Source organism: Suncus etruscus, chromosome X (assembly GCF_024139225.1).
Source record: "Suncus etruscus isolate mSunEtr1 chromosome X, mSunEtr1.pri.cur, whole genome shotgun sequence".
Taxonomy (NCBI): Eukaryota; Metazoa; Chordata; class Mammalia; order Eulipotyphla; family Soricidae; genus Suncus; species Suncus etruscus.
Window position 1 is genome coordinate 71,179,023 of NC_064868.1, and position 27,838 is coordinate 71,206,860.

The window sequence follows — 27,838 nt, forward strand, 5'->3', positions numbered from 1 at the left end:
TTGGCTACACTAAAATGATATTTCAATTTGGAGAGAACTAGTATCATAACAGTCTTGAAATTACTGATCCAGACCAATGTTTTAACTTTACATTTATTTTCATCTCTAGCTTATTTCAGCAATTTTCATAGTTTCCTACAAGTTTTATTAAACTTAACCCTAAATATTTTTGGAAGTTTACATAATCACACACAAACATAATTTAGATTGCCAATAATTCACCACCATCATTTAGAAATACAATAGAATTTTTGTGTATAGTAATGTGATTAGATTTTTATCTATCACTACAGTGTGCTAAATAAGATCTTAGTACCATAGTGTATATATATATTATATTGCTTAATATTATCTAAATATGTGATCATGTAATTTGTGATAAAGGACATACTTATGGTCTTCTGAAACAGAAACGTGTGAAGGAGCTTTTGCTGTTGCTGCAGTTCTAAAAATCCAGTAAGGCTCTGATGCATTTAATACTCACTGGCTCACCTCACTTAAGGGGCTCAAGTAACGAGGGGCCCCTCAGAAGAGGGGGCCTTCAGCTGCTTCATCCCACTCCAAGTTCTAAAAAAAAAGCAGCTGTTCGTAGTCTATATTTATATAATGGTTTGACTGACTGAATAGGCAGGTGGCTTAGTACTTTCCTCTAACTTTAATCTTATTTAACAAAAATAACTTCATTTCTCTTCTTAAAAATACTATAATGCTTTGCTGTTTTGTTGCTTAATATAAAGGGAACAATATATAAAAACAATTCTCAAGTGAGTGGTAGCCTAGAAGTATAGTAGTTGCCTCACACAAATTGGGCCCTGCTTCCATTTTTTATACTGAGAAAAAAAAAACGTTCTGTTTTTGGACCACACCCGGTGGCTGTGAGGAGTTATTAATGTCTCTGTACTCAGAAATCACTCCTGGATCAGGGGATCATATGGGATGTCGGGGATCGAACCTGTGACCCTCCTGTGTTGGCGGTGTGCAAGGCAAACGCCCTATGGCTGTGCTATCTCGCCGGCCCTAGAGAAAAACTCTTTTTAATTCACTCGCCCGGGATCTTTTCCAAGATTTTTTTTATTAGTGCAGATTAGTGAAAGTAAATGGACAAGCGTGGAGCCTGTTTAACAGAAAGGATATCTATCAGGTGCCAGGAGGTACATTCTAAGAGCAGTAAATGGGCAAAGGCAAATTCCTGGAGAAGCGGGAATAACCACGGGCTAGCCTCCGACCCTGGAGAAAATACTATTTCTCCCCAAGCAGGCCGGAAACCAGAAATGTTAATGGCTCAAGGAACGGAATTCAGGTAGGTGGTGTTTAAAGGGTGGCAGGATGGCGAAAAGACGGGGGCGGCGGGGCGGGGCCTTTCCCGACTCCGCCCCTGGGGGCCGGGCCGCGGCTGGGGGCGGAGCCAGTCGTGACGAGGCCTCACGTGACTCGCCGAGCCGCGGCTCCCGCACTGTCCTCCGGAGCGAGCGCGGCCATCCCTTGCCTGCGCGCATTTGGCTGGCAGCGAGCGGCCCGGGGCCCGGCAGTCGCGGGCACAGGTGCGGCTCCGGAAAGCAGGAGGCGGCGGGGCCGACGGTAAGGATGCGGCGGGGGTGCGGGAGGAGCGCGGACGTGCCCGGGGCTGGGCTGCGCTTCCCGATCCCGCAGCCCCCGCGGCGAGGCCCCGGCCGGGGTGGGTGCGTGCGGGTCCGGGGGCGTCCCGCGCCCCGCCTGCGCTCGGACCCCGCATCCGCCTCGCCTCCCTCGCTGCGCCCCGGCCCTGCGCGGCGTAGAAAATGGTGGTCGGGCGGGCCGGGGGGGCGCGGGCAGGCGGGGGAAGGGCCGGGAGAAGGGGGCGCCCCGGGATTGGGGGTGCGGGGGCGGGGGCGCCGCGCCGATCGCCGCCTGCGTCTGCGCCCGCAGGTCTGAGGGTCCGAGCGCCTCCGGGGAGCACTTGCCGCCGCCGCCGCGAGAAGCCGAGCCCGGTGCCGACGGCGACCAGAGGCCCAGGTAGGTGGGTGCGGGGTTTGGGGAGCGGGCTGAGCGGGGACGGGCGGAGATGGGGCGCCGACGCGGCGCCCGCCCCCTCCCTCCCCGAACCCCGGATCCCGTCCTCCATTTTGGTGTCCGCCGAGGCCGGGGGATGATCCGGAGGGGAAACGAAATGGTGGGCTGGGGGAGGGACCGGACCGCAGCGGGGAGAGGGGAGGGGAGGGGGCGGGCGGGCGGGAGCGAGCGGGAAGCCCGGCCGGGCTGGGGGCCCCCTAGAGGACGCCGGGCGCCTCCCAGGTGGGGGACCAGTGCGGTGGGCAACAGTTGGAGCGGGCGTCGGGAACCCCGGGCGCCCCGTTTGCAGCGGGGGTGCGTAGTAGGTCTCTGTCCTCGGTGCTGATCGGGCACGGAGAAAAACTCATCCCTTCTCTGGTCTTGTCTCCTAGGAGCAATGGCGTCCAGAGAGGAACCAGAGGTGAAAAGCCTGAACATGGAAACCGCCAATCCAGAAAACGCCAAGAAGGACGAAAAGGATCAAGACGCTGCTAAAGGAGAGCCTCAGGCTCTCCCTTTGGAAACTGCTGAATACTGTGTGCCCAGAGGCAATCGTAGGCGGTTCCGTGTTAGGCAGCCCATCCTGCAGTATAGATGGGACATGATCCAGAGGCTTGGAGAGCCCCAGGCCAAAATGAAAGAAGAGAATGCGGGGAATATTGGGGCAGAGATGAGGGAGCTGAGGGAAAAACTGAAGGAAAAGCAGTCCAGTCATACGCTTCGGGCAGTTAGTACTGACCCCCCTCACCATGACCATCATGATGAATTTTGCCTTATGCCTTGAATACTGTTTTCCCTAAAGTTACTGGAGGACACGCCTGCTTCCTACACTTATATATGTTTGTGATGTATTTTTGTTGTAAACATTTCGTTGTTGTGCATCGTGGGTCTTCTATTACCAGCATCTAATTAAATGTGATTCTGACCCAGTCTGTAAGTTTCCATCAGCAGGGGAGTTTTACCTATTGCATGGAAAGATGCTCATATATTGTGAATTAATAAAGTTTTAAAAAGAATTATCTTTATTTCACATCTGAAATTTAAAACGTGAACTTAAATTATGAAATTTATTCATCTCATGGGAGGGTCCTAAGTTTTTTTTTTTTTCAGGAACCCTGAAGGTCCCTTTTGCTGACACAAGCTGATTCCCCATAAGTTCAACAACAGTTCTGCAGAGGAGGGCTGCTCAGGTCCTGTTGCACTATGCCAAAAGTGCTCTAGATTTACAAGGCTATACCTAGTGATGCTGGGGAATAAATTGCAGTTCCAGTTGATCTTCGAAGTGCAGACTATCCTTAAACTTAGTACTCTCTCTCTCTGGCCTAAGCGTATCTCAATAGAATTATATATAATTTTAATTTTATCAGTTTTTCAAGATTAAGCATGTGGTGAAAGATCTTGACCACCTGATAGACAAAAAGCAGTCTGAGCACTTACTAAACACAGTCCTTAATTTTTGGATCTTTTTAGAATTATAAAATATATATGTCTTGTAAAAATATGTAGATCAAACTAATAATCACTAGCCAGGACTATTCCTGATATGGCAACAAATATGTGAGCTTGTTTCAAATTCTTGTTTGCACTGGTACAAGTCAGATCAGATCTTTAGATAATCACATATTTGGGCACATTTCCAAGTCAGTGCTCTTTACTCTGAGCAAGTTCAGTAAATAAAGGACCATTTCTCTGCTGCCAGGTAGAAGATGTTCCACTGATACAGTTGAAATGATACAACAGGTATGGTGTTTGCCTTGCATTCAGCTAACCTGAGTCTGATCCCAACATACCATGTAGTCACTAGAGCTTTCCAGGAGTTATCCCACGGTTCAGAATCCGGAATAAGCCCTGAACATTGCTGGGTGTGGCCCCCAACAATATATCTCCCAGTGATTTACTCTGGAACCCAATAAATGGAAACCATTATGCAAGTGGATAAATGTCTACTCTGTTAAGCTTAATGGGAAGACCTTGCATGTCTGGTTCCTTTCTTAGTGGTAGTTCCCCACTCCTCATGAAACCACTTTTAGGGTGGTTTTAGTTTCTATATGAAATAACACACCCATCCTCCTGAAACCTTTGAATATATGAAGAATTACCCTTTATGAAGTGGATTGCACGATTTTGTCTGAATTCAGTGGGTACCCAAATGAGATATGCAAATATAATGTCGGGTAGATATTTATGAGAAGTAGGTTTTAGTGTCCCCAAAGAACCTGAGAAGCAAAGGTAAGATGGAATATATAGTAGGTGAAATGCAAGTTATAAAGACAGACTTGTACACATAATAAGTTAGAATTTTACAACAAAAGTTGGCAAACCACAACCCACTATACCAATTTTGCTCATTGTTACTTGAGTCAATGAGCTAAGGATAATTTTTACTTTCTTATAGGTTGAAAAGAATCAAGTTGTCATGAAATGCATGTTAAATGAAACTCAAGTACTGGTGTTCATAAAGTTTTACGAGAATTTGTAATTATAAATTACCATGCTATTTAGCTCATTGCACTACAATAGAAGTGGCTTGCAGAGTATACTTATTACTCTCTGACCTTAACAGAAAGTCTGCTAACCCTTATTTACATATAACTTCTAAATAGTACCTATGAAACCAAAGGAAAATAGGGTAGGCAGTGAAAACATTACAACAAACCCCACGTGTCATTGATTCAAAAGTTAAGCAATTCCAAAGATACATTCTTGTGACATGGCATATTCATGTTAGACTGTAGTGTATAAAGAGAAGGGGCAGGTAAATGGACTGGACAAACTAGCTAAAGCTCCACCAGACCCTCCTCTCTATCTCTCTCTCTCCTCTCTCTTCTCTCCTTTCTTCTATCTCTCTTCTCTCCCCCCATCCACAGCACCACCAAAGTAATGTGGCCCTAAACAAAATAAGATGCCTGGTTTCATTGGTCCAGGGATATTCATCAATTCCTTCACAAGGATAAATAGAAAATTAATGTGAATCCACAGAATATCGGACTAGACAGACATGACCTCCACCTGAATAATATTTTTTCTTCTTATATAGACAAATCTAAGTTGCTCTATCAACCTTAACAAATATTAACTTTATTTTGCCTCTTATAAAATATCTTCTGCCAACCAGATTCCCTAGGCTTTTAACAGAACGTTTGGATCAGAAGGTGATTCTGAGAGAGTAGTTTGAATACTACAGGCCCCATATAAAATGGTCAATCAGGGCCGGCGAGGTGGCACTAGAGGTAAGGTGTCTGCGTTGCAAGTGCTAGCCAAGGAACGGACCGCGGTTCGATACCCCAGCGTCCAATATGGTCCCCGCAAGCCAGGGGCGATTTCTGAGTGCATAGCCAGAAGTAATCCCTGAGCATCAAATGGGTGTGACCAAAAAATGTTCAACAATCAACAAACGGAAAGCAAATGGAAGAGTGTACATGAACAGAATATGAGGTTCCAAACAATCGTATCAAAGATGATGGTTATATTGCCTATATAATATTTGTTACAAATGAGCTTCCTTTTGTTCTTTAGAGTGGCCATTGTCCACAAAAGTGATATATATTTTCCTATAAATATGTAAAAATAAAGCAATGAGAGAGGGAAGTATGCCTAGTTTTAAAATAGGGGCCTGAGCGATATCACAGTGGTAGGGTGTTTGACTTGCACGCAGCTGACCAAGGATGGACCTGGGTTCAATCCCCAGTGTTCCATGTGGTACCCTGAGCCAGGAGTGATTTCTGAGCACATAGCCAGGAGTAACCCTTGAGCGTCACTGGGTGTGCCCCCCCCACCAAAAAAATTCAAGAAAGAGGTTTGAAACATAGACATGGATTGGATCATTGGAGTTCCCAATGCTCTACTTGTAGGTATTTGTTAAATAAACTGAATGACATAAATGCATAATAACATTAATAAAATTTGATGAGACAAATATGAAGTCTGGAGTCCTTACATATTACTAAATTTGAGATAAAAATGCAGATCTTCTAAGTTTAACATAAATTTTTTTCCCCTTAAATTTCAAGTCAAGAGCCAGGTACAGCTCAATGAATAGACTTGCCTTTCTCTAAATTGTTGTGCGGTCCTGGGTTATAACCTCAAAACAGAAAAAAATCAACTCTACTAAAGAAAATTCAAAAAAATAAAATTATGAGCCACCTAGTGACTGAAAATAACAGTACAATATGAAATTACTACATAGAACCAGGAGAGCATACACAGACACCAGATTTTTTTCAGGAAGTCCAGATAGTAAAGGAAATGTACTTTAATTAGAGGAGAAATAAAAGGTTTATATCTAAATGTCATTTAGAATGAACTTGAAATTTTGCTTCCATTAAGGATTAGTCCTGGTTCTGCACTCAAATTACTTCTGGCAGGCTCAGGGGACCATAAGGGATGCCAGGAACCGAACCTGGGTTGGCCGCTTTCACTTGCAAAGCAAACCCCCTGCCGCTGTGCTGTCACTCTAGCCCCTACAATGTAATTAATAGTTGAGTTTCTCCTATATACTATTCCAGCACCAGTTCCACCACAATCAGCTTTTCTCCCCAAATGTCCTCAGGTTCCCTCCCACCACATAGCCTGCTTCTTTGACACGTGTATTGCAAATTTTGGTTGATGTACTTTGGATCTGATGCTTACAGTGCTGTTAACTCAGTTTAAATATGTACATATACCACAAGTGTGCCCAAGATTCATGATTACTCCCTCCCTTTTGATAATTTAAATTAAATTCTCTCATCTATTTACACAGAAAAGCGATATCCTCCTATCATTCTGGATTATTTAAAATGGTACTTTCCAGTTCAAACCAGACTAAAGTGAATTGCATGATTTCATCATTCTTTGCAGCTGCATAGTATTCCAGAGTGTATATATATTATACATAATATGTACACATATATATGTATATATACACACACATATATATTATAATAATATATTATATATTACTTATTTAATCTGTCATCGGATACTTATATATAGAATTAATTCTATATTCTAACAAGTGTGCTAAGTGGTGCAATGAATAATGGTGTGTATATATCCTTTTGAATGAATGCTTTTCCATCTTGGTCTTAGATACCAAGAAGTAGAATTACAGGGTCATATAGAAGTTCTATTCTTACATTTCTGCTATCTTCCAAGGAGTTTAACTGTACAACATTCCAAACAGCAGTAGGTGATAGTTCCTTTCTCACCACATCCCTACCAAAAGAAATTGTTCCCACTATTTTTGTTATGTGTGACATAATATCGAATAGTCATCTTAATTTGATTTTTTTTTGGTTTTTGGGCCACACCCGGCGGTGCTCAGGGGTTACTCCTGGCTGTCTGCTCAGAAATAGCTCCTGGCAGGCACGGGGGACCATATGGGACACCGGGATTCGAACCAGCCACCTTTGGTCCTGGATCGGCTGCTTGCAAGGCAAACGCCGCTGTGCTATCTCTCCGGGCCCTGTCATCTTAATTTGAATTTTCCTAAAGTTAAGTGTTGCTGAGAACTTTTTCTAGTGCCTACTTCCCATATACTTGTCTTCCTTTGAGATGTGTCTGTTCATTTCCTCTCCATTTTATAAGTTTTATGGATATTTTGGTCACTCTTTTGGAGTACATTGTATCTCTGGATATCAACCCTTTATTGAATTCTGTTGTTTTATGTCTGTTATCAATAGGAAGCACACTTGCCCAAACAAAATAAAATTGTTAAAATAAAATAAAATAATAAAATAAAAATCAAACCAAACAAAATAAAATTCCCTAATAAAATATTTATTCTAAATTAGTTTAGCATTCTTGATCTGTTAATCCAATTACATATAGGTTACAAATTTGAAAGTTCTTTCACAGTTCTTGGTTTTAATGGACTCCACCCATGTTTACATACTTTGTTCTATTCTGAATTTCACTTTAAGAGGTTTGTATTGACACATCTTCAAAAGCAATGATTCTTTCTTTGGTCATGCTCAGTGTACTGATGAATAATTTTGTCCTATATATCTGTTATTATGTTCCTGATGTCTAAAATTCCTTTAGAATTTGTATAACATTTTAGTCCTATTATAATTAGATTACTTGTGTATTCTTGTATGATCAAAGTTTACAAAAATATATTTGTATATGGACAACAAAAAAAGTGTTCAGTTAGGAAGAGAGCAGCCATGAAAAAGACAGGAACAGTAGTGGTGGCTGGCTGCTTTTTGACGAATAAAAAGACATTTCTTTTGTGTGTGTGTGTGTGTGTGTGTTTTTTATTTAAACACTGTGGTTACACTGTGGTTACATGGTTATTCCTAATACAATTTATTTCTCACAAATAAAGTTGTTATTGACTGAGTTATAGTCATACAATATGCAACAACCTTCACCAGTACACATTTCCTGCCACCAATATCCCCAGTTTCCCTTGCACTCACTCTCCCTGATACCTTCTTCCCTCCTACCCACCCTCACCTGCCACCTGCTTGGGCAAGCATTTTACTTCACTCTCTCTTTTCTTTATAACACTATGGTTTGCACTATTCTTAATGAAGGGGTGCCTAGTATGTCACTTTATCTCCTTTAAGCACCCAGTTCTTGTTCAGAGTGACCAATTCCAACTACCATTTTCATAGTAGACCCTTCTCCACTTTAAATGCACTCTCCAGGGACTGGAGCAATAGCACAGCATTAAGGCATTTGCCTTGCACACAGCCGATCAGGGACTGATGGTGGCTTGAGTCCCATCATCCCATATGGTCCTCTGTGCCTACCACCCACCAGGTGATGCCCAAAAGCCAAAATAAATAAATAAATAAATAAATAAATAAATAAATAAATACACTCTCCACTCTTTGTGGTAAGACACAAGACATTACCATTTCAATTAGCTTTCTAGACGCAAATACTATGATTTTTTTCTAGAAAGGCACTATAAAGAATCTAATTCATGAAGCCATTTTTCAGTATAGTCTACCCTCAACAAGCATGACTAGCCTAGAAAATGGAAAACTTCTATATCAGACTTGGCATCTTTTTCTTATTTTATTTTATTTTTTTAAGCATTCTGTCCTATTTCATTTTAATCAGCTTTTTGTCTGTCACCCATGGGTCAATCCTTAATGTCTGATGATGTATGCACATGAGCGTACAGGTCCACCATACCTATGTATGTTTAATGTACGTTTGCAATATACAGAATGTCTATGTTGTATACTGACCTTCCCACCTTGGCTCACCACCTTACAAGCTCATTTCTAGTCCTTCACTCCCTCACCTCTACCTGCTATTACCCCACATTTAACCCTTTTTATCCGCAGGTCTTGGCTCCTCATAAAGCAGATCATTATCCCTACTCTAGCCAGCTGCCAACCATCTCCCAAAGCGAAACGATAGACTCTCAGCCCAAGAAGAAACCAATACTCTGTTGCTATTGATTTGCTTTCAGCGGCCTCCTTTCCTCCAGCTCACATCACTGTGGACCTTTGCTTGCTACCAGACTCGGTTTCTGAGAAGTCCCTGGTCAAGGACATTTTCTGATATGGGACTGCTGGGAGCCATTTTTCAGACTACACAGGCCAAAGATCAAATTGGTGCTCCGGATTTTACACACACACCCCCGACTATTTCTAAGGCGTAAAAGGGACACGTATATCTCTTTTGAATATCTTAGCTGTATTCCCTTAACAGCTATAACCATTATTGAATATCCTCTTATATAGTAACATTTTCCCCCACTGTTTTTTTTTTTTTTTTGATCTATTCAATAAGGAATTCCAGTAGAAAAGTCTCTAGAGTTCCTGTTAGAACCAAGTTTACAGGGATTGTTGAACTTGTTCCCTCGGTCCCCATATGAACCAGTAATACCTTGTGGCATTACTCCCTTTTCTGCATAGACACATTAAAATGGGAAAATATTACACATGCAAATAAGTTCTTATCTAATAGATTTAGGGACACACATTTTGTAATGCAGTGGGGCCTTACACCCTGAACATTGTCATAATGACTTGGCTTAGACTTCAGAAGAATGGCATTGTCCTCTCGCCCCTGAACCATGGATATCATCTACAGAAATAACCACGGATGTCTATAACATCACCAGGAAGCAAACCTCTACCAGGAAAGACCATACAGCTGCCCTGGCATCGACTTATTCCAAAGAGGGTTCTTTTAACACCCAGATGACTTAGCAACAGCAACAACCTACTTTCAGAGTAGGGCTCTCCGCATTGCCCTGTAAGGGTAAGGTGATGCTCCACATCATCCTTCGATGTAGGATATACAAAGAAACCAGGATCTCTAACTACAACAATAATAGCAATTGTGCAAAAAAAGTTTACTGGTACCACAGAGATTGACTCAGGGGTAGGACAACTGGAGCCCAGAGCTCATCTTATGTCAAAATACTCAGGGGTAAGGTCTCCTTGTAGTTAGGCCAAGGCTTTTCCTTTCTATTTCCCCCATCGTTTCTGGGCCTACGCAAACAACAATTGCCACTCTCACACCGTTTTTACTGCATTTCTTTAACTCTTATCCTTAAAAAAAAAAGAAAAGATTACTAAATCTTCTGCTAGTGCTTTAGTGAATTCATTGGTGAATAGATACCAAGAATTTTCAAAAATATACTTGCTACTGAACTTTTTCTTCTTTCCTTTGTCTTCAATCTCTTTAATCTTTCTATTTTCTATTTTTTAATAACTTTGCATTTGGTTATCTTGAAACTAATGTATTATGATAAGTTATGTCAACTATGTAATGCATTTTCTTTAAATAAATTTAATAAAAAATCAAGTATGCTGGAGTAAACTAAAGTGGTGAAAGACATAAAAGAAAACTACAAAGCTCTGCTTCACTCACTGCAGAGAGTGCTGAGTGTAATTAAAGTAATAACTACACTGATAACTATGGTGACAATGTTAATGAATGAGAGAAGTAGAATACCTGTCTCCAATACAGGCCAGGGGGTGGAGGAGGGAGATTGGAATTATTGGTGAGGGAAATGGTGAAGAGGGTGTTCTTTTTGTGACTGAAGCCCAACTACAATCATGTTTGTAATGAAAGTGCTTGAATAAAGATATTTACTTATAAAAAACCCTCCACTTTAAGAAATAAAAGAACACAAATAAATGCTCTTAGACTGGGAGGATTAATATCATTAAATGGCAATACTTTCCAAAACATTGTACATATTTAATGAAATTCAGATAAGGATAACCATGTCATTTTTCAAAGAATTACATAAAAGAACACTCCAGAAATTCATATGAAACAATAAACTTCCACAAATAGCTAAAGCAATCCTTGGGTAAAAGAAGATCGGAGGTAGTTGCCCAATTTCAAATTACTATAAAGCAGTAGTCATTAAATGAGCACAGTATTGAACTATATATGGACCCTCAGATCAATGGACTAGATTTGAATATTCTGAAACTGACCTTCAGGTATATGATCAATTAGTCCTTGATAAACTGGCAAGAAAAATTATGTGGAGCAATGAAAACCTCTTCAATAAGTGGTGTTTTGAAAATGGGTCAACTACATGCAAAAAAGTTAACTCAAACCACTCTTTAACACTGTATACAGGAGTCAAATCAAAATTAATTTAAAAATCTTGATATCATGGGGGCCGGGCGGTGGCGCTAAAGGTAAGGTGCCTGCCTGCCTTGCCTGCGCTAGCCTTGGACGGACCGCGGTTCGATCCCCCGGTGTCCCATATGGTCCCCCAAGCCAGGAGCAACTTCTGAGCACATAGCCAGGATTAACCCCTGAGCGTTACTGGGTGTGGCCCAAAAGCAAAAAAAAAAAAATCTTGATATCAAATCTGAAACCAAAAGGTACTTAGAGAAAAAAAAGTAGGCAGAACACTCTATGACATTGAAGTGATAGGCACCTAAATTTGGGGAGAAGAAATAAATAGATATTTTCTCAGATAAGAAATCAGATGGTGAATAGGCAAATAAAATGCTCCACCTTATTAATCATCAGGGAGATGTAAATTAAAGCAACAATGAGATATCATCTCACACTATCGAGTCTAGCACATATCATAAAGAACAAGAACAGCCAGTACTGACACAAATGCTAAGAGAAAAGGATTCTTATTCACTTTGAGTGTGAAGGTAGATTGGTCTAGCCTTTGTGAAAACAATATGGATATTCTCAAACAACTAGAAATTGAACTTCCATACAACCTTACTCCTAGAATTATATGCTAGGAACCAAAATTATATACAGAAAATCCCTCCAGATTTCTATACGTATTGCAGTACTATTCATAATAGCCAAAATTTGGAAACAATCCAAGTACTATTGAACACACGAATGGATAAAGATACCTTTACATATACACAATGGAATACTATGCAGCTGTTAGGAAAATGATGCCATTATATTTGTTTAGATATGGATGAACATGAAGAATATTATCCTGGCAAAATGAGTTACAATGTGAGGGACAGATATAGAATGATCACACTCATTTTTGGGATATTAAAAACAGGTAGTATGGTAAGTAATATCCAGAGACAACAGAGCCAATGGTTAAGAGGACCAGTCCATGGTTGGAAGCTTGCCACAAATAGTCGGGATGTGCAGTTAGGACAAAAAAGGGACCACTATGACAATGATAGTTGGAAATGAGCACTCTGGACTAGAACTGGGTGCTTAAAGGAGATAAAGTGAGAGAAATTATACCCTTTCAGTAACAATATTTAAAACACTGTGTCTATAAGGAGAAATAAAAAAGGGAGAGAAAGATGGAGAGTGAGAGAGAGAGAGAGAGAGAGAGAGAGAGAGAGAGAGAGAGAGAGAGAGAGAGAGAGAGAGAGAGAGAGAGAGAGAGAGAGAAGAAAATGTTGGCCCCAGAGTTAAGCAGAGAATAGGGCGGGAAGGAGACTGGGGACATCAGGGACTGGAATTGTACATTGGTGAAAACACCAAGTTTTTTATTTTTATTTTGATCATATTGGCTTACATATCTTTCACAGTAGTATTTTAGGTACGTATTAGCATTGAATCAGGGGAATACCCATCACCAAATTTGTCCTCCCCCTATCCCCGTTCCCTTTCTGCAACCCATATCCTCCACCATCACCACCCCCCCCCGGGCTGCTAGAGTAGGTGGTCCCCTCTTTGTCTAGCTTACAATTAGTGATCAAATATCTGTTTGGTCCTGGTATCCTCCCTTGTCCCCCCTATTTGAGAGGCGGAGCTAGATAATTCGAGTTATGTGGTTTTGTTTGAAGGAAAGAAAAGCAATAGAATGGGGTAAAAATATAAAAAATAAAAAATTCAAATAAGCTAAAAATGGGCGGAGTTTTTATAGAGGCTTTCAACCCTAAGTATGAGAGAGCACATAAAAACGGTAATGAAACACCACAACAATACAGAAAGAAATATCAAATTGAATATCCAGTGAGCACTACAGCAATAAGGACAAGCACCACACAATAGTCTCGGTTCTGAAATCAAACCATGCCGGAATGCAAAAAGAAAGATAAAGATAAAATAAAATAAAATAAAATAATAAAATAAAATAATAAAATAAAATAAAATAAAATTGGACACATCAACTTTAATATCTACACCAAAATAAAGATGTCAAAAATCGATCAATCAATAAATATACATATGTGGATAAGATTATTATTTTGTGCTTTTTTTTCTTTTTCCCCCTGCATAGGCACAGTAATTCTTGGGGATATTATAGAGGGAATTCCCTTAGCCTAGGAGATACAGGGTTTCTCCACCCCTGAAGTATACTGTCATGGGATTAACTATAGACTCCTTGCATGATCATTTACTCTCCCCTTGGTGCTTTTGTGGGAAAACACTAGTTTTATGTATGAAACTTTTATTGTACATTGTATGTCTGAAACTAAAGTATGAACAACTTTGTATGAGTGTAAAAAAACCTATTATAATCAACCATGTAACCACGGTATTTAAATAAAGTAATTAAAATTAGTTAATTTAACAATTTTAGCATCCTTAGAGCCCCTTAACAATTGCTATTACTTCCCATGCTGTATGATATTGATTTTTCAATTATTCCCTTTTTATGTGTAATTTAATTTTTCAAAGTCCACATATGTTATAAATACATCTTTTTCTTCTCTTCCTAATGCATTTTCATTAGGATGATTTATAATTTTTGGTTAAAATACAGGTATAAAATAATAAGAACTAAGGTAAACAGAGCTTGAGTGCAAATATTTATGATAACCTAACTTCAAGTTTTATTTTTTTAATATATTTATGGATATATATACGAAGGGCTTAAAATTCATCATGTATTTTAATTTCAGATTTTGGTCTCTTGACTTTTGGATCTTCCTTGTACTGTTCCTCGATAAAATATACAATTTATAGCTCTTTCAGATGCCACCCACCATTATAATACGAGGCTTTATTAATGTGGTAAAATACTGAGGTACATTCTGTAATATTTTAGTTAATTTTAATTATTTTATCAGGTCTGTGTCTTGGGACTCTTATTTACAAATATTCTTAACTTTTTCTATTGGTATAATTTGTTTTAATTCCTGCTTATTCACTTTTCTGATGGCAACATCCTATATTCTTGAAGTTTTGTCCTCTTTTTACCACAGGGAAATTATTTTGTTTTTTATTTTTGGGTCACACCCAGCAGTGCTCAGGGATTACTCCTGGCTCTGCACTCAGAAGTCACTCCTGGTAGGCTTGGGGGACCATATTGGATGCCCAGATTTGAACTTGGGCCTGTCCTGTGTTGCCGTGTGCAAAGCAAATGCCTTACCACTTTGCTATTGCTCTGACCCCGGGAAATTACTTTCTTATAGCTTAGATAAAGATTCAGATTCATACCCTAGCAACAGGCCTTAGTAATTTTAGAGGCTCATACTTGCCATAGTATCATTTTAAATCATTGAATCATTTTCCAGGCATTTGCCAATATGAATCCCAAACCATCAAGAGGACCTCAATGTGTCCTTGGGCTTGCCAGACAAATTCTTTAAGCCACTGAGATATTTTCTGGGCCCTGTGACCTATCTCTTAAGATATGAGAGTCACAATATGCAATGTAATCTTAGTTCTCTGGTGATTCAAAGAAAAGTCTTTGGTTTTCAATTCTACCAACTGGTTCTTGTTATAGAAATGTAAATGACAATTCCCAAACTCCTTACATGTGTTTAGAGCTGACCAAAAATTTAGTTTGTTTAAAATCCTATAAAAAACTTGGAGCATATATGCACAATAGAATATTGCATATCTGTAAGAAAATATAAAATATTGCAGTTTGCAGCAATATAAATGGAACTACAGAACAGTATGTTAAGTGAAATAAATCAGAGGAAAAAGAATAAATACTGGATAATCTCACTCAACTGTTACATATAGAAAAATAAAAAAACAAGAAACCAGAGTGTCCAATGATGACAAACCTTTGATTATAGAACTGAAATCACTAAAAAATTCGAAAGCATAGGGGAAAGGAAGAACTAGAAGTGACATAAAGATTGACACTTTGGTGATGGTAAATATATAGTAACTATGTACATTAAAACTAGAAAATTAATACTACTGCTACCATATCATCAAAATTATAACAAAAATAAATAAAAATTATAACCAGAGATGTACTACTTTACTGCTGCCATAATTTAAGGAAAGTTAAAATCAGAAGGCCTGCTGGGCTCCCCCAGCACGGATGTCTAAGAAAGGAGACCTCAAAGAGAGGTCCCTCCCTTGAAAAGTTAGGGTGGTATTCCTCAAGCTTAGTAATAGTTTCAAAGAATAGTTGCAAACATTTATTTGGCCTTATAAGAATCTCCCTGCTGCTGTACTAAATATGTATATAGTTTAACATTTACTTCCAGATGAAAAAAATAGTACATAAAATATGGCCTTGATTAAATATCACTTTTCCTGGGAAAATCAGCATCAAAAGAAACATAAAAATAACTTTGTAATTCTCAAAGTAAAGTTAGTCTTTTAAAAGATATTCTGCTGAGATGAAAGGATCCCTTTGTACAACACCTGACAAACTTGCTAATCTTTTAATTTATATCAGAATTGACACCCGAAGTCCAGCCTAGGAGTAAAAAACAGAAATGTTAAAGTTTGCCTTTAGATACCAGAGAAGCCTCGGACTCAACCCCCTTCTGTCTTTTAATTGGAATTTATCATTCAGAATATCTGTAACCCATACTAAAGGCCTGTGAATTATCTGTTGTGAAGAAACTTATGGAACAAGCAGTATGTACTGATAAGCTTGTTGCTTACAAGAAAGTACAGTTTTTTTTAACCTTGCAAGAAAGCAGGTGTAGGCAGTCTCTCACGTGTAAAATTCATGTTTAAATACAGCTCTGTAGCATTCAATAAACAGGCACACAATTATGACTCACCACAACAACTCAGTGTGTCTCCTTCCTTCACTGAACCCTGCACCCCCTTTCCTGAGGGACCCAGAGAACTCCCTGAAGTGTCTGGACAAAGAGACCATTGCACTACTTAGAAAGAAATATGTCTTTCCATTTAAAGAAACTCCGTTAATGCTTAATGCAAGACTTGAATCAAGGCTATGAATTCCCTCTTTGTTTTCTATCCCTGAAGTACTGTATCCTACCTTTATATCTGAATGATAATCCAGCTAGACTATTAATGATAAGGTGTTAATTTCATAGAGTTCTTGTACTATATCATCCATTATCTTGTGGCTGGAAAGTCTCATTTGGAACAACTGTTGTGGGTCCTATGGGCTTTCTTTTGAATGCAAGTTCAGTTTTATCACTTATCTCCCGCTTTCAAGATTCTGTATCTATCTTTGGATTTTGTCCTTGTGAGTATAATGTATTTTAGAGTTTTCCTATTTTAGTCTGTGTTTGATGAGAATATTTAGGCTGCTTCGGTTTTTGTATTCTCATTTCCTGGAAATTCTTATCTATGATAAGTAATTTTTCTTCGTTCAATTCACATTCCTGTTCCACAGAGACTCTGATGATTCTTATATTGTTCTGCTTGAAATTATCCTGTTATTCTCTGGTGTGCTCTTCTTTTTAGACTTTTCCTTCATCTTCTACTGTTCTCTAGAGTTTCCTCCATCTCAAGCTGGAGCTCCTTTATCTATATCTCTGATGTTACTCTGCTACTCAGGCATTCTATTGAGTTGTTATATCATCTACCATATTCTTAATTTCTGTTATTTCCACTTTTAGCTAATTCCAGCTCCCCCAATGTCATATACTTTTTGTTGACTAATGTGCCATTGTTTGTTTTTGTTTTGTTTTGTTTTTGAGATTAGACATCATTTCAAGGGTGGCACTCTGTGGATTTACCGAGTATATCAGTGGGGGTTAAGTGCTGTGTTACTGTTTTGCTCATTGAACTTAATGGACTTCTTTACATTTTTGCTATTCGGTTTGCTCTGCTCAAGCTGTGCTGAGAGTCAATTTTTGTAGTTAGCCTCCCCTGTGGCTTTCTGAGGAATTAAGCTGAGAATTATTTCTTTACCTTCCCTGCCAGTCTAATCCCACTAAGAGGGAGTATAATTGTGAACAGTACGAAATCTTATATGTAGCCATGCTATTCAGGAGATGTGTGCTGGGCTTGTTGAAACTGGTATGGTGTGGGGATTTCCAGATGCCTAACTGGAAGGGATGGGCATCTACCTCTAGATCTAAAAAGGCCTCAGAGTTGTCCCTGGGAAATAAATCAAACCTGAAAGAGGGGGATAGAAATAAACTTTCAGGAAATGTGGAATTTGTTCTTTTAAATATAAATCTTTTTTTAAGCACCATGATTAGAAGAATGTTTGTAGTTGGGTTTCAGTTATAAACAGAATACCCCCTTTCACCCCTCCCTTTATTCACACCAGGCATTCTATCATTCTCATTCTTTAACATTGTCATGCTAGTTGTTAATGCAGTTATTTCCCTAACAGAGTTCACCACTCTTTGTGATGAGCTTGAAATTGTGAGCTGGTCTTTCCACCCCTTCTCTCTATTGTCTCTGGGCCTTATTACAGTAATGTCTTTAATTTTTCTTAAAACACATAGATGAGTGAGACTATTCTGTGTCTATCTCTCTCCCTCTGACTTATTTCATTTAACATAATAGATTCCACGTACATCCATGGATAGAAAGATTTCATGACTTATTCTTTCCTAACGGCTGCATAATGTTCCATTGTGTATATGTACCCGTTTCTTTTGCCATTCATCTGTTGAAGGGCATCTTGGTTGTTTCAGAGTCTGGGTATTGTAAATTGTGCTGCAATGAATATAGGTGTGAGAGGGAGTTTTGAATTGTATTTTTATGTTCCTAGGGGTGGTAAAGCTGGATTATATGGGAGTTCAATTTCCAGTTTTTTGGGGTTTTTATTAATAATAAATTTTATTGTGACCAAAGAGTGAATAACAAATCTTTCACAGTAGTATTTATGGTACATAGTGACAATGAATCAGGGCCATTCCCACCACCAAGGCTGTCCTCCCTCCACCCAATTTCCCAGCATGTGTCCCATATCTCCCCTTTGTCCCCCGGAGTGCTAGTGAAAATGTTCCCCTCTGTGTATAGTTTGTTGTAGATAGGGTATTTATTCTGTTAATGACTTTAGGTTTGATGTTTAAGCAGATCATTTTCAAATTCTACTCAATGTTCAATATGGCTGTTTGGTTTTGGTACCGTTTTTATTTTCTCCCTCAATTCATGAGGCAGAACAAGGTGATTCAAGTTGTGTGGTTCTGCTGGAAGAAGACAAATAAATAAAGGAAAACAAAACAAAAAACAAAAAGATAGCAACCACCAAAAAAAAAGAAAAAAATTGCACCCAGCAACAAAAAAAAAATCACCAAGTAATAACCACAAGAGTAAAAAAGAAAGACAAAATTGGAAAAAAATAAAGAGGAAAAAAAGGAGTGCTGGTGTGGCAAGGTTTTGTGCCTCCCCCCCTTTTCTTTTTCTTTGCATAGGCACAGTAAGTATTGGGGAAAAGGGGGAATTCCCTTGGCCTAAAAGATTCAGGGTTTCTCCACCCTTAAAGCATACCGTCATGGAAACAACTACTGGCTCCATACATGCTCATTACCACATCCCAAGGTGTTTTTTTGTGGTGCCGGGAAACTTTCCTCTCAGTTGTGGATGATAAAATCAGGCCACTGTAGCTAGAGATATTGGTATTTGCGCAGATCATAGGACAAGGTCAAGGATAGAGTCTATGGTTCTAGAAGTTCTGTTCCATCATTGCTGTTGTGGTCAGTCTTCTGTAATAAGTGTTCTTTGTGTTTGCTCAGATTCTAAGCCAAAGCCTAGAATATTATGGTTCCAAAAGTTCTGCTCAGTCTCTGTTGTCAAAGTTGAGCCTCTGTAATTAGATATCTTGATTTTTGCACAAGTCCTAGGCTACAGCTTAGGGTAGGATTTTTCTTATTGGCCCCAAGGTAAGTTCTGCCCACTCATGGTTGTCAAAGTCAGTTTTTTGTAGTTAGAGTTCTTGGTTTTTGTACAGATCAAAGGACGATACATCTTCTGATTTCCTCTTATCGTTAGGTGATGTGATAGGACAACTTGGTCTTAGATCAAGTTGTCGTTTCCTCGCTGCCGGGATGTCATATCAGAACTGGTGCAAGTTGGTGCCAGAGCAGTGTTAGAAATTTCCCAAAGGAGTTTGCTTCCTGGTGTTGTTGCAGGAAGCTGTATCAGTTCTATATCTGGGATCTGGGGTTCGGGGTTGGACTAACATTGTCCAATCTCATGGAGACTGAGTTGTATCCACATGACACATGTTCATGGTGGGAGGCACCCATGTGTTATAAAAAGTATGAGTTCTTATTCCTAGAAGATAAGATCTTGTTTCTGTTTATATGGTGTCCCCTATACAAAAAAAGTGTATGGTGTCATATTGTATTGCTGGTGCTATTCTGGGTAAGAATAACAGGCTACAGTCTCTGTGCGCTGGTTTTGACCTGAGATTTTTTTTATCTCAGGCAAGACTTTTTCTTGGTTTTCGTACCAAGCAGCACCAAAGCTGGTGAGGATAAAGAAAATATGTGTGTATATATTAAAGAACAAATAAATAAAACTGAGTTTTAAAAAAGGTAATTGAAAAAAATGTGATGGAGGAGGATACGTTTATATTTAGGAATAAACCTCTTAAGGTGCATTATTATAAAAATATTAAACATACAAAGGCAATATAGGCCTCCCAATTAGGCCTTTTAAGATATTCGTCTGGGGGGGTGAAATCCAAGGCACTTTTTTTTTATCACACACCTTGGTCTTGAGTTTGAGATATGATTTGCAGCTTTATGGAATCATGTAGTGTCCTTGAGCTGGGGGTCTTTCTGAAGCTGAATCCGGTACCATTCAAGAGTCCACAATTTGAAGGGGGTGAGAAGGGCCACATAGCATGAGTCAGCAGGCGTGTTGGTTGTAGTTTCTTGCCGAGGCACGAGATGGCGAACTGAGAGGATGACTTTTCATTGAGGAACTGGGTGGTGGTTTGTTGGGGCAGGAGGTTCGTCTTGGTGCCTAACAAGTTAAGAACTGAGGGTAAAGAGGGATAAATAAGAAGAGATAACAGATCAGATTTAGTAGACTAAAAGTCTGAAATAAAATGGGGTGGGGAATAAAAGGAGAAGAGATAGATAAAAAGGCTAGTGTGTATACTTTATATGCTGGAAACCTGGTTTAATACTTTTCTCCTCAGTACCCCAGCAAAGCCTAGGGATAACCCCTAAGCATTAAGTCAGATGCTAATAGTTCCCCAAAACTGCTAAAGATAATCTAACTATCACCACCCTACACACATATACACACTAAAAATACAGGAAAATAAACATAAACAGGTAAATGTTTATTTAGAGAGATTTATATTTTTTGTGGTTTTTGGGTCACACCCAGCAGTGCTCAGGGGTTATTCCTGGCTCCAGGCTCAGAAATTGCTCCTGGCAGGCACGGAGGAACATATGGGATGCCGGGATTCGAACCCGATGACCTCCTGCATGAAAGGCAAACGCCTTACCTCCATGCTATCTCTCCGGCCCCTATTTAGAGATATTTATATATTTATTTAAAGAGATTATGTTTAAGTTTTCCCAAAATTTATGTTGAAACCTAATTCCCAATGTGATATTATTTGGATAGCATTGGGATTTGAGAGGTGATTAAGTCATGAATGAAATGGACTGGAGTAGAATGAAACTATTGTCCTTATAATTGAGGCCTCAGAGACCCCATACCTCTATCCCATTTGGAGAAACAGTGAAAATATTAGGTGCCATTCATTTTTCAATCCCTCATTGATCCACTATCTGCCTCCTATCTCTCTGCAGGTCTTCAGATCTGTAGTTGTAAATACCAACCCACACAAGAAAAGACCTGCAGGAGCAGTACAGATCATTTTGAGAAGAGAATCAGAATTAGCCATTATTCTGTTGTGCCTGCAGTTATGTAACTGCAGACAAGTGGGAAAAAAGAAACTGGCAGGATTCATGCAAATCAATGTAAGTTGGTATCATAAGGTTAAAATGAAAGTAGTCATGTCAGATCAAATTATAGAGGCAAATCTCTTATACATCTCTCTGTAATCCCCACTTAAATATAGAGATGCTCTTATGGACTTTTCTGTAATGGCTTCTGTAAACATATATGGATTAGGAAGGGAAAAAGGGGGACAGGTATAGGTGGAAGTATACCTGGAAGTCGAGATAGAGTCAAGAAAATTCCTAAATCATAGGCATGTGCTTTCAGCATCTATATTCTACCATCTTCATACTCCTTCTCCCTTGTCTCCTCTTTGTCTTCTAAGAGAGGAAATGAAAGGAAAATATCAAGATGGAAGAGGTCTACAAAAAATAAAGGAAATCTAGAAAATAAGAGAAACATAGAGAATGAGTAAAAGCCAGAAATTTAAATAGAGCCTGAAGACAAAGAAAAGTCAGAGGATGAGGAAATGCCATACATAAAGAGGAATCCAGAGCACAAGTTGAGGGACAGTCAGGTGGTGAGGGACAACCAGATGAGAGCAATCAAGGAAAGCAGGGCAATTCCCTGGATGAAGGAAAATAATCCACTGAGGTTGAGTCAGACTTCTATAGAAAGCCAGAGAGGGGGCCCGGAGAGATAGCACAGCGGTGTTTGCCTTGCAAGCAGCCGATCCAGGACCAAAGGTGGTTGGTTGGAATCCCGGTGTCCCATATGGTCCCCCATGCCTGCCAGGAGCTATTTCTGAGCAGACAGCCAGGAGTAACACACAGTCGGGTGTGGCCCAAAAACCGAAAGAAAAAAAAAAAGAAAAGAAAGTCAGAGAGGGAGTGATGAATAGCATAAAAGCACCTAGCTGAAGATCATGGTCCCTGGAGAGAAAAAAAAATCAAACAGTGGGACAGATTTTCCCAGAGATTGTCAGGAAAATATACATGAAAGACATTTGGGCAGTGAGGAAATGAAAGAATGTGGAGATTTGGAGATTTGGAGATTTGTCAAGGACTCAAGAAGAGCTATGGAAAAGGGATAATGAAAAGAGTGGTTTGCATTGAATGCAAAGAAATATGCAGAATTAATTTGCTTGGGAGGGCAAAATGATGCCAGGTGAGGGAGGGTAGGATGTAAGGATCAAAAAGACTTCAAATATATTCCATATGTTTAGTACCTTTGGCCTTGAATTTTTATTTCTCCAATAAGATTACTGCAAACCTGATTTTCCTGACATGCATTTGCCAGTCTATTTTATCATGCTGATACTTTGCTTTAAGTTGTCACTCTTGCTACCAGCAACCTTTTGACCCAGTTAGAGTAATCTATCAGTGCTTAGGGTTTAGTCACTCATATGTATGAAAGAAATATTCATTTTTGTTTATTTATAAAATAATACTTAAAATTTTTTCTTAAAACTGCATAAGCCAATTTTTTGACAAAATTATAGCAACATAATACATTATTCATATAGAAAACTATGGATCTAAGTATACTAAAAGAAATAATAGTTTTTTCTGAGTGGTAGAAGTTAAAGATTGTCCTTGATCTAACTTACACTATTGAGTGAAAAGATTGCTCAAAAAAGATGGACCTTTTGCTTCACATATTAGATCTCCAGGCACTTTTTGGTCCCATAATCTCCACGGTATGTGGCTTCCAAACTAAAACAAAACATACTATTTTTTTTATCATGAAACAAATAATAATACATTGAAAACAGGGGCCAGAGCGGTAGCACAGCAGTAGCACGCGGCTGACCCAGGTGGACCTCGGTTCGATCTCCGGCATCCCATAGGTCCCCCAAGCCAGGAGCGATTTCTGAGCACATAGCCAAGAGTAATCCCTGAGTGTCACCTGGGCCCAAAAACTAAAACAAAAATATTGATAACAGTAAAATATATACCCAACAACCTAAAATAATTATTAAATGAGTTCATGAAGGCACTTAGAATCCACTTAGAATTCCTTTATCAGGACTTGAAATGTTAAGTAAAACACATTGTCAAAGCTGGAAGAATCAACTTGAAAGTTATCACAGATCCATTCTGTAAAAATGTTAAACAACAGTTTGTTCTGTGAAATAATCATAAAATCTGTGATGCAAAAATGATCAGATGAGGTAGCGAGTGTTTGAGCTCTGTTGGGTCTGCTCCTGTCCTCTTCCCTGTACCACTGACAAAGACCAATGTCTTCCCAGATGTTTGAAGAGAGCTGAGGAAGGTGTCATCTGTGCTCAGGAATAAGTCGGAAGAGCTGAAATGTAGGCAGTACCACTCTCCTCTAGGTAATTCCATCCCTGATGGGCTCTGTTTCTTTTTTCATTGGTATTTTACCTTCCTTAGCCATTCCTCACCACCCTGCTTTTGCTGATGGACTATAGTCCTCAAAAGTATCTAAGACCGTTGATATTCTTGGACTCCCTGGTAAATTAAACACCCACTATGTGTTGCCCCATTTGTTGGGCCCCGTTTACTCCTTCGTTGGCTGTTTGTGTATCTGCAAAGAGCTCCCAGAATGAGAAATTATTTCCCATCCTCTTGTCCCCTTGGTAATATTTATCCGCAGCAAATAATCCACACAGCCAGGAGGGTTAAGGGGTAAAAGGCTGGACGCAGAGAGTCCTTTGTCAGCCTACAGACAGCTCAAAACACTACCTAGAGCCAGCCAGTCAACTCTGGCCAAGACCCAGAAAAACCTCGCTCCCAAACTATTTATTCGGCTCTCAACAGCGCCCCCACCTGGAAGGTCATGGTGGGACAACAGGCAAAGAATAATCTTATGGAAATGTTTTCATATACAACACTATGTTCCTGTGGAACTATGGAGATCTTATTTCTCATCTTATAATTTTGTTAATATTGACATGAAGTGAGAAAACATACTTTTAAAAGTCTTGATATATTTATTTATTTAAAGTATTATAATTACCCCCACTAGACTTGACCATTTCAAAGCAAACTTTGAAACCTTACTCATTTTGATACACATAACACATGGTAGAAATTTATATCAATAATTAGCAATCAAGTCTGAAGGTCTAGTTTTTTTATTTTTGTTTTGTTTTGTTTTGGTTTGGTTTGGTTTTTTGGGCCATACCAAGTGACGCTCAGGGGTTACTCCTGGCTATGTGCTCAGAAATCACTCCTGGCTTGGGGGACCATATGAGATGCTGGGGATAGAACCCTGGTCCTTCCTAGGTTAGCACATGCAAGGCAAACACGCTACAGCTGAGTCACCGCTCTGGCCCCGGAAGATCTCATTTCTTGTTCTAGTTTTTTCACTAATTGAACACATAGCCTAAAACATATCATTTCATATTTTAGCAAGAGAAGTTTGTTTCTCAAAAGAGGTTATTGCAGGAGAGGAATTATAGCACACATTCCTGCCAAATGTTTTAACGTTGGATATAGTCTTTTTCTTTGCAAAATTTGCCAATCACTAGCAGACCACCTTTTATTAAAACATCAGTTTGCCCTGCATTCCACTTTCAAAATTCTCCAGGGACAACTACCAAACATGTTTGCAGTTTCTTCTGATATTAACCTTCACATTACTAAATAATGTTTACATCGTTGTTTCCTTTTAATAGCTTTATTGAAATAAAATTAATATAACACAAAATTCACCATTTAAAGTATATAGTTTAGTGACTTACTATTTTGAGTTCTGAAATCATCATTATGGTCTTATTCCAAGACAACCCTAAAAGAAGATAACCCTAGAAGAAAGCCTCATAGGCACCTGAAAACAATAATCTATATATTTCTCTGGATTTACCTATTCTGGACATATCATATAAATGGACTCATGCTTGACTTTTTTTCATGGAGTGCAGTGTTTCAAGATTCACTCACATGCCAGTACTGAACAAATTTCTGCATGAAATTTTCCTGTGTATATACTGATGACTAAAATTGCTGTATTCATGGTAAACCAGTGTTTGCTTTTTTAAGAAAGTTTCAAACTTTCTCAGAGCAGCTATAATTTGACTGTTTTATCGACAGTGATGCAATTTATGTCCTTGTCACAATTGTCATTGTCTGTATATATTTTTTATTATGGCCAACTTTTTGGGTATAAAGTGGAATCCCAGAGTCATTAAATTTCCTTTCACCAAAGTATAATGTTTATTGTCATTTGTATATCATTTTTAAAGAAAATACTGATACTCCCAAAGGATGCCTGAAGTCTTGGATAGTAAAAATATATAGCATACAGGGGCCGGAGCAGTGGTGCAAGCAGTAATGCATTTGCCTTGCACACAACTAACCTAGGACAGACCTTGGTTCAATCCCCCGGCATCCCATATGGTCCCCCAAGCCAGGAGCGATTTCTGAGCACATAGCCACAGGGTGTGGCCCAACCCCCCCAAATGTAGCATACAGTTTTACTCTATATACCATTTGCCATATATATATATAGCATGTTCCATATATATTTATATTTAAGTTTTAATTTATAAATAAGAAACATTAAAATATAACAATCACCAATAACCATAATAAAATAGAACATTTGTAGCAATGTGTATCTTTCAAAATACTTATCGTAATGAAAGGAATTAAAATTGTGAAAAGAAACAGTAGGTAAAAAAGAAATACTGTATTCTATTATTTATCCATTTTAAAAATTCTGCTGGCTATTGTTATTACTGAGGTACAAATTTTTTTGAACCAAGATGACTGCATATGGTACTTGCAACTGAAATTCTTGATTCATTAAGTTGGACTGTTATTTATTGACTTTATGATATAATAATTGAGTACTCCAAGCACTGCCAGGTATGACCCAATTAGCATCACCAGAAATGGTCTCAAGCCCCAAGAGTGCCACTGAGTATTCCCCTATAGAAATAATAATTGAGTACTTTCTCTATCATAAATCCCATTTCACTTGCCTTAAATGTAGTTTTATCACACATAATATATATTTTAACAAGAAAGAATAATTGAATATTTCATGAACAATTTTGCTTGTGGTCAATCCAGTGGTGTATTACTCCTTCGTTTGTTGTAAGGTATATCTTCTGGGCGATCAGGAGTGGTCAGGGGAGTGCTTGGAAGACTCTATCAGGTGCCACATATTGAAATGTGGTTGGCTACATGCCAGGAAAACACCTTAACTTCTAAATCTCTCTGAAAAACTCATTTATTTTTATAACGTACCACTGTTCATCTTCTACTTTTTTCATGTTTTCTTTCTTTTTTATTTCAGAAATAAAAAAAGGTGAGGTGTTTGCCCTCTATATAGGTAACTAAATTAAGGCTCAAATAACTTAAGTGTTTCATACAAGATCACATTACAGTATGTTTTATTACTCTAATATAATAAGCCTTAACTAAATTGCTCTTATAATCCTGAGGATTTTAATTTTAGTTTCATTTTATTGTATTACCAATCCTTTTTTTGGGGGGGGGAGGGGTTTTTGGGCCACACCCGGTTGACGCTCAGGGGTTACTCCTGGCTATGTGCTCAGAAATCACCCCTGGCTTGGGGGGGACCATATGGGACGCCGGGGGATCGAACCACGGTCCTTCCTTGGCTAGCGCTTGCAAGGCAGACACCTTACCTCCAGCGCCACCTACCCGGCCCCGTATTACCAATCCTTAAGATGTCCTAACATAGGTAATGTTTCTACAAATGAGACATTTTGGAATAACCAGGTTTTCATTCTATTCAGGGTAATTCTTCTTTGCTGGTGCTTGTCACTCATTGGACTGGAAGTACCTGGATTAAAGCACATTTTGAATTGGTTCCTTACCTGTTCTCCACCCTAGAGGGTGGTCTTTTGCTTCCCAATTAAGACCCTGGGTCTTAATTTTATTTTCCACAGCTGGGCTAACTGCCTGCTAGTATCTCTTGCTAGCAGAAGCAGGCTTGTGGTGGAATTTTCTGAACCTGTTTTATTTCCCTTCAATCTGTGTGGATTATTTCCTGTGTTAGCTTTTGCTCCCAGACCCTCACCTCTCTAATCCCTTGGGATTTGGCCATGAGACTTCCACTTCAGATACTCATAAAGAATAAGGCTCAAAATGGTATCTTCTTATACTATCAATACCCGAGGAAGGCATTTCAGAGGCTAGTAAGATAGCACAGGGCTCAGAGGTATATGTTTTGCATGTGTGGTCCCCTGAACACTGTTGGTTGTGGCCCTGGAGGGCTCTCAGCACCACTGGGTGTGCTCCTGGATGTCTCCTCCAGGACCTGAGCACACCAATATACTGAGTTTTAGCATTGAACCACAGACCATATTGACTGAGTATTGCAATGCTTAGATTATCCTAAGCAGTAGTATTGGGAGTGAAAAAAGGCGTTTCAGTCCAATTCAGATTGGCTGATTTGACCTCCAAATTATAAGCTCTGTCTAGAGTTCCAAGGATATTCA

General features: G+C 39.2%; 2 protein-coding genes across 2 annotated transcripts in view; both read left to right on the forward strand.

Annotated features, from left to right (window-relative positions):
• Nucleotides 1-1,525: 1,525 nt before the first annotated feature.
• Nucleotides 1,526-3,044, forward strand: LOC125998605 (protein BEX1-like). Its single transcript, XM_049766643.1, has 3 exons — nt 1,526-1,578; nt 1,906-1,992; nt 2,421-3,044. The coding sequence occupies exon 3, from the start codon at nt 2,426-2,428 to the stop codon at nt 2,810-2,812; it is 387 nt and encodes a 128-aa protein (XP_049622600.1). The 5' UTR covers nt 1,526-1,578; nt 1,906-1,992; nt 2,421-2,425; the 3' UTR covers nt 2,813-3,044.
• Nucleotides 1,564-27,838, forward strand: part of LOC125998606 (protein BEX4-like) — a 108,855-nt gene continuing 82,580 nt past the window's right edge. The window contains exons 1-2 of the mRNA XM_049766645.1: nt 1,564-1,578; nt 1,906-1,941. The gene's annotated coding sequence lies outside the window, so the exon portion shown is untranslated. The remainder of the gene's footprint in view (nt 1,579-1,905; nt 1,942-27,838) is intronic.

What these genes read in the sequence shown, in the direction of transcription:
- LOC125998605 (XM_049766643.1), top strand. Translation starts at nt 2,426, where the DNA reads ATGGCGTCCAGAGAGGAACCAGAGGTGAAAAGCCTGAACATGGAAACC.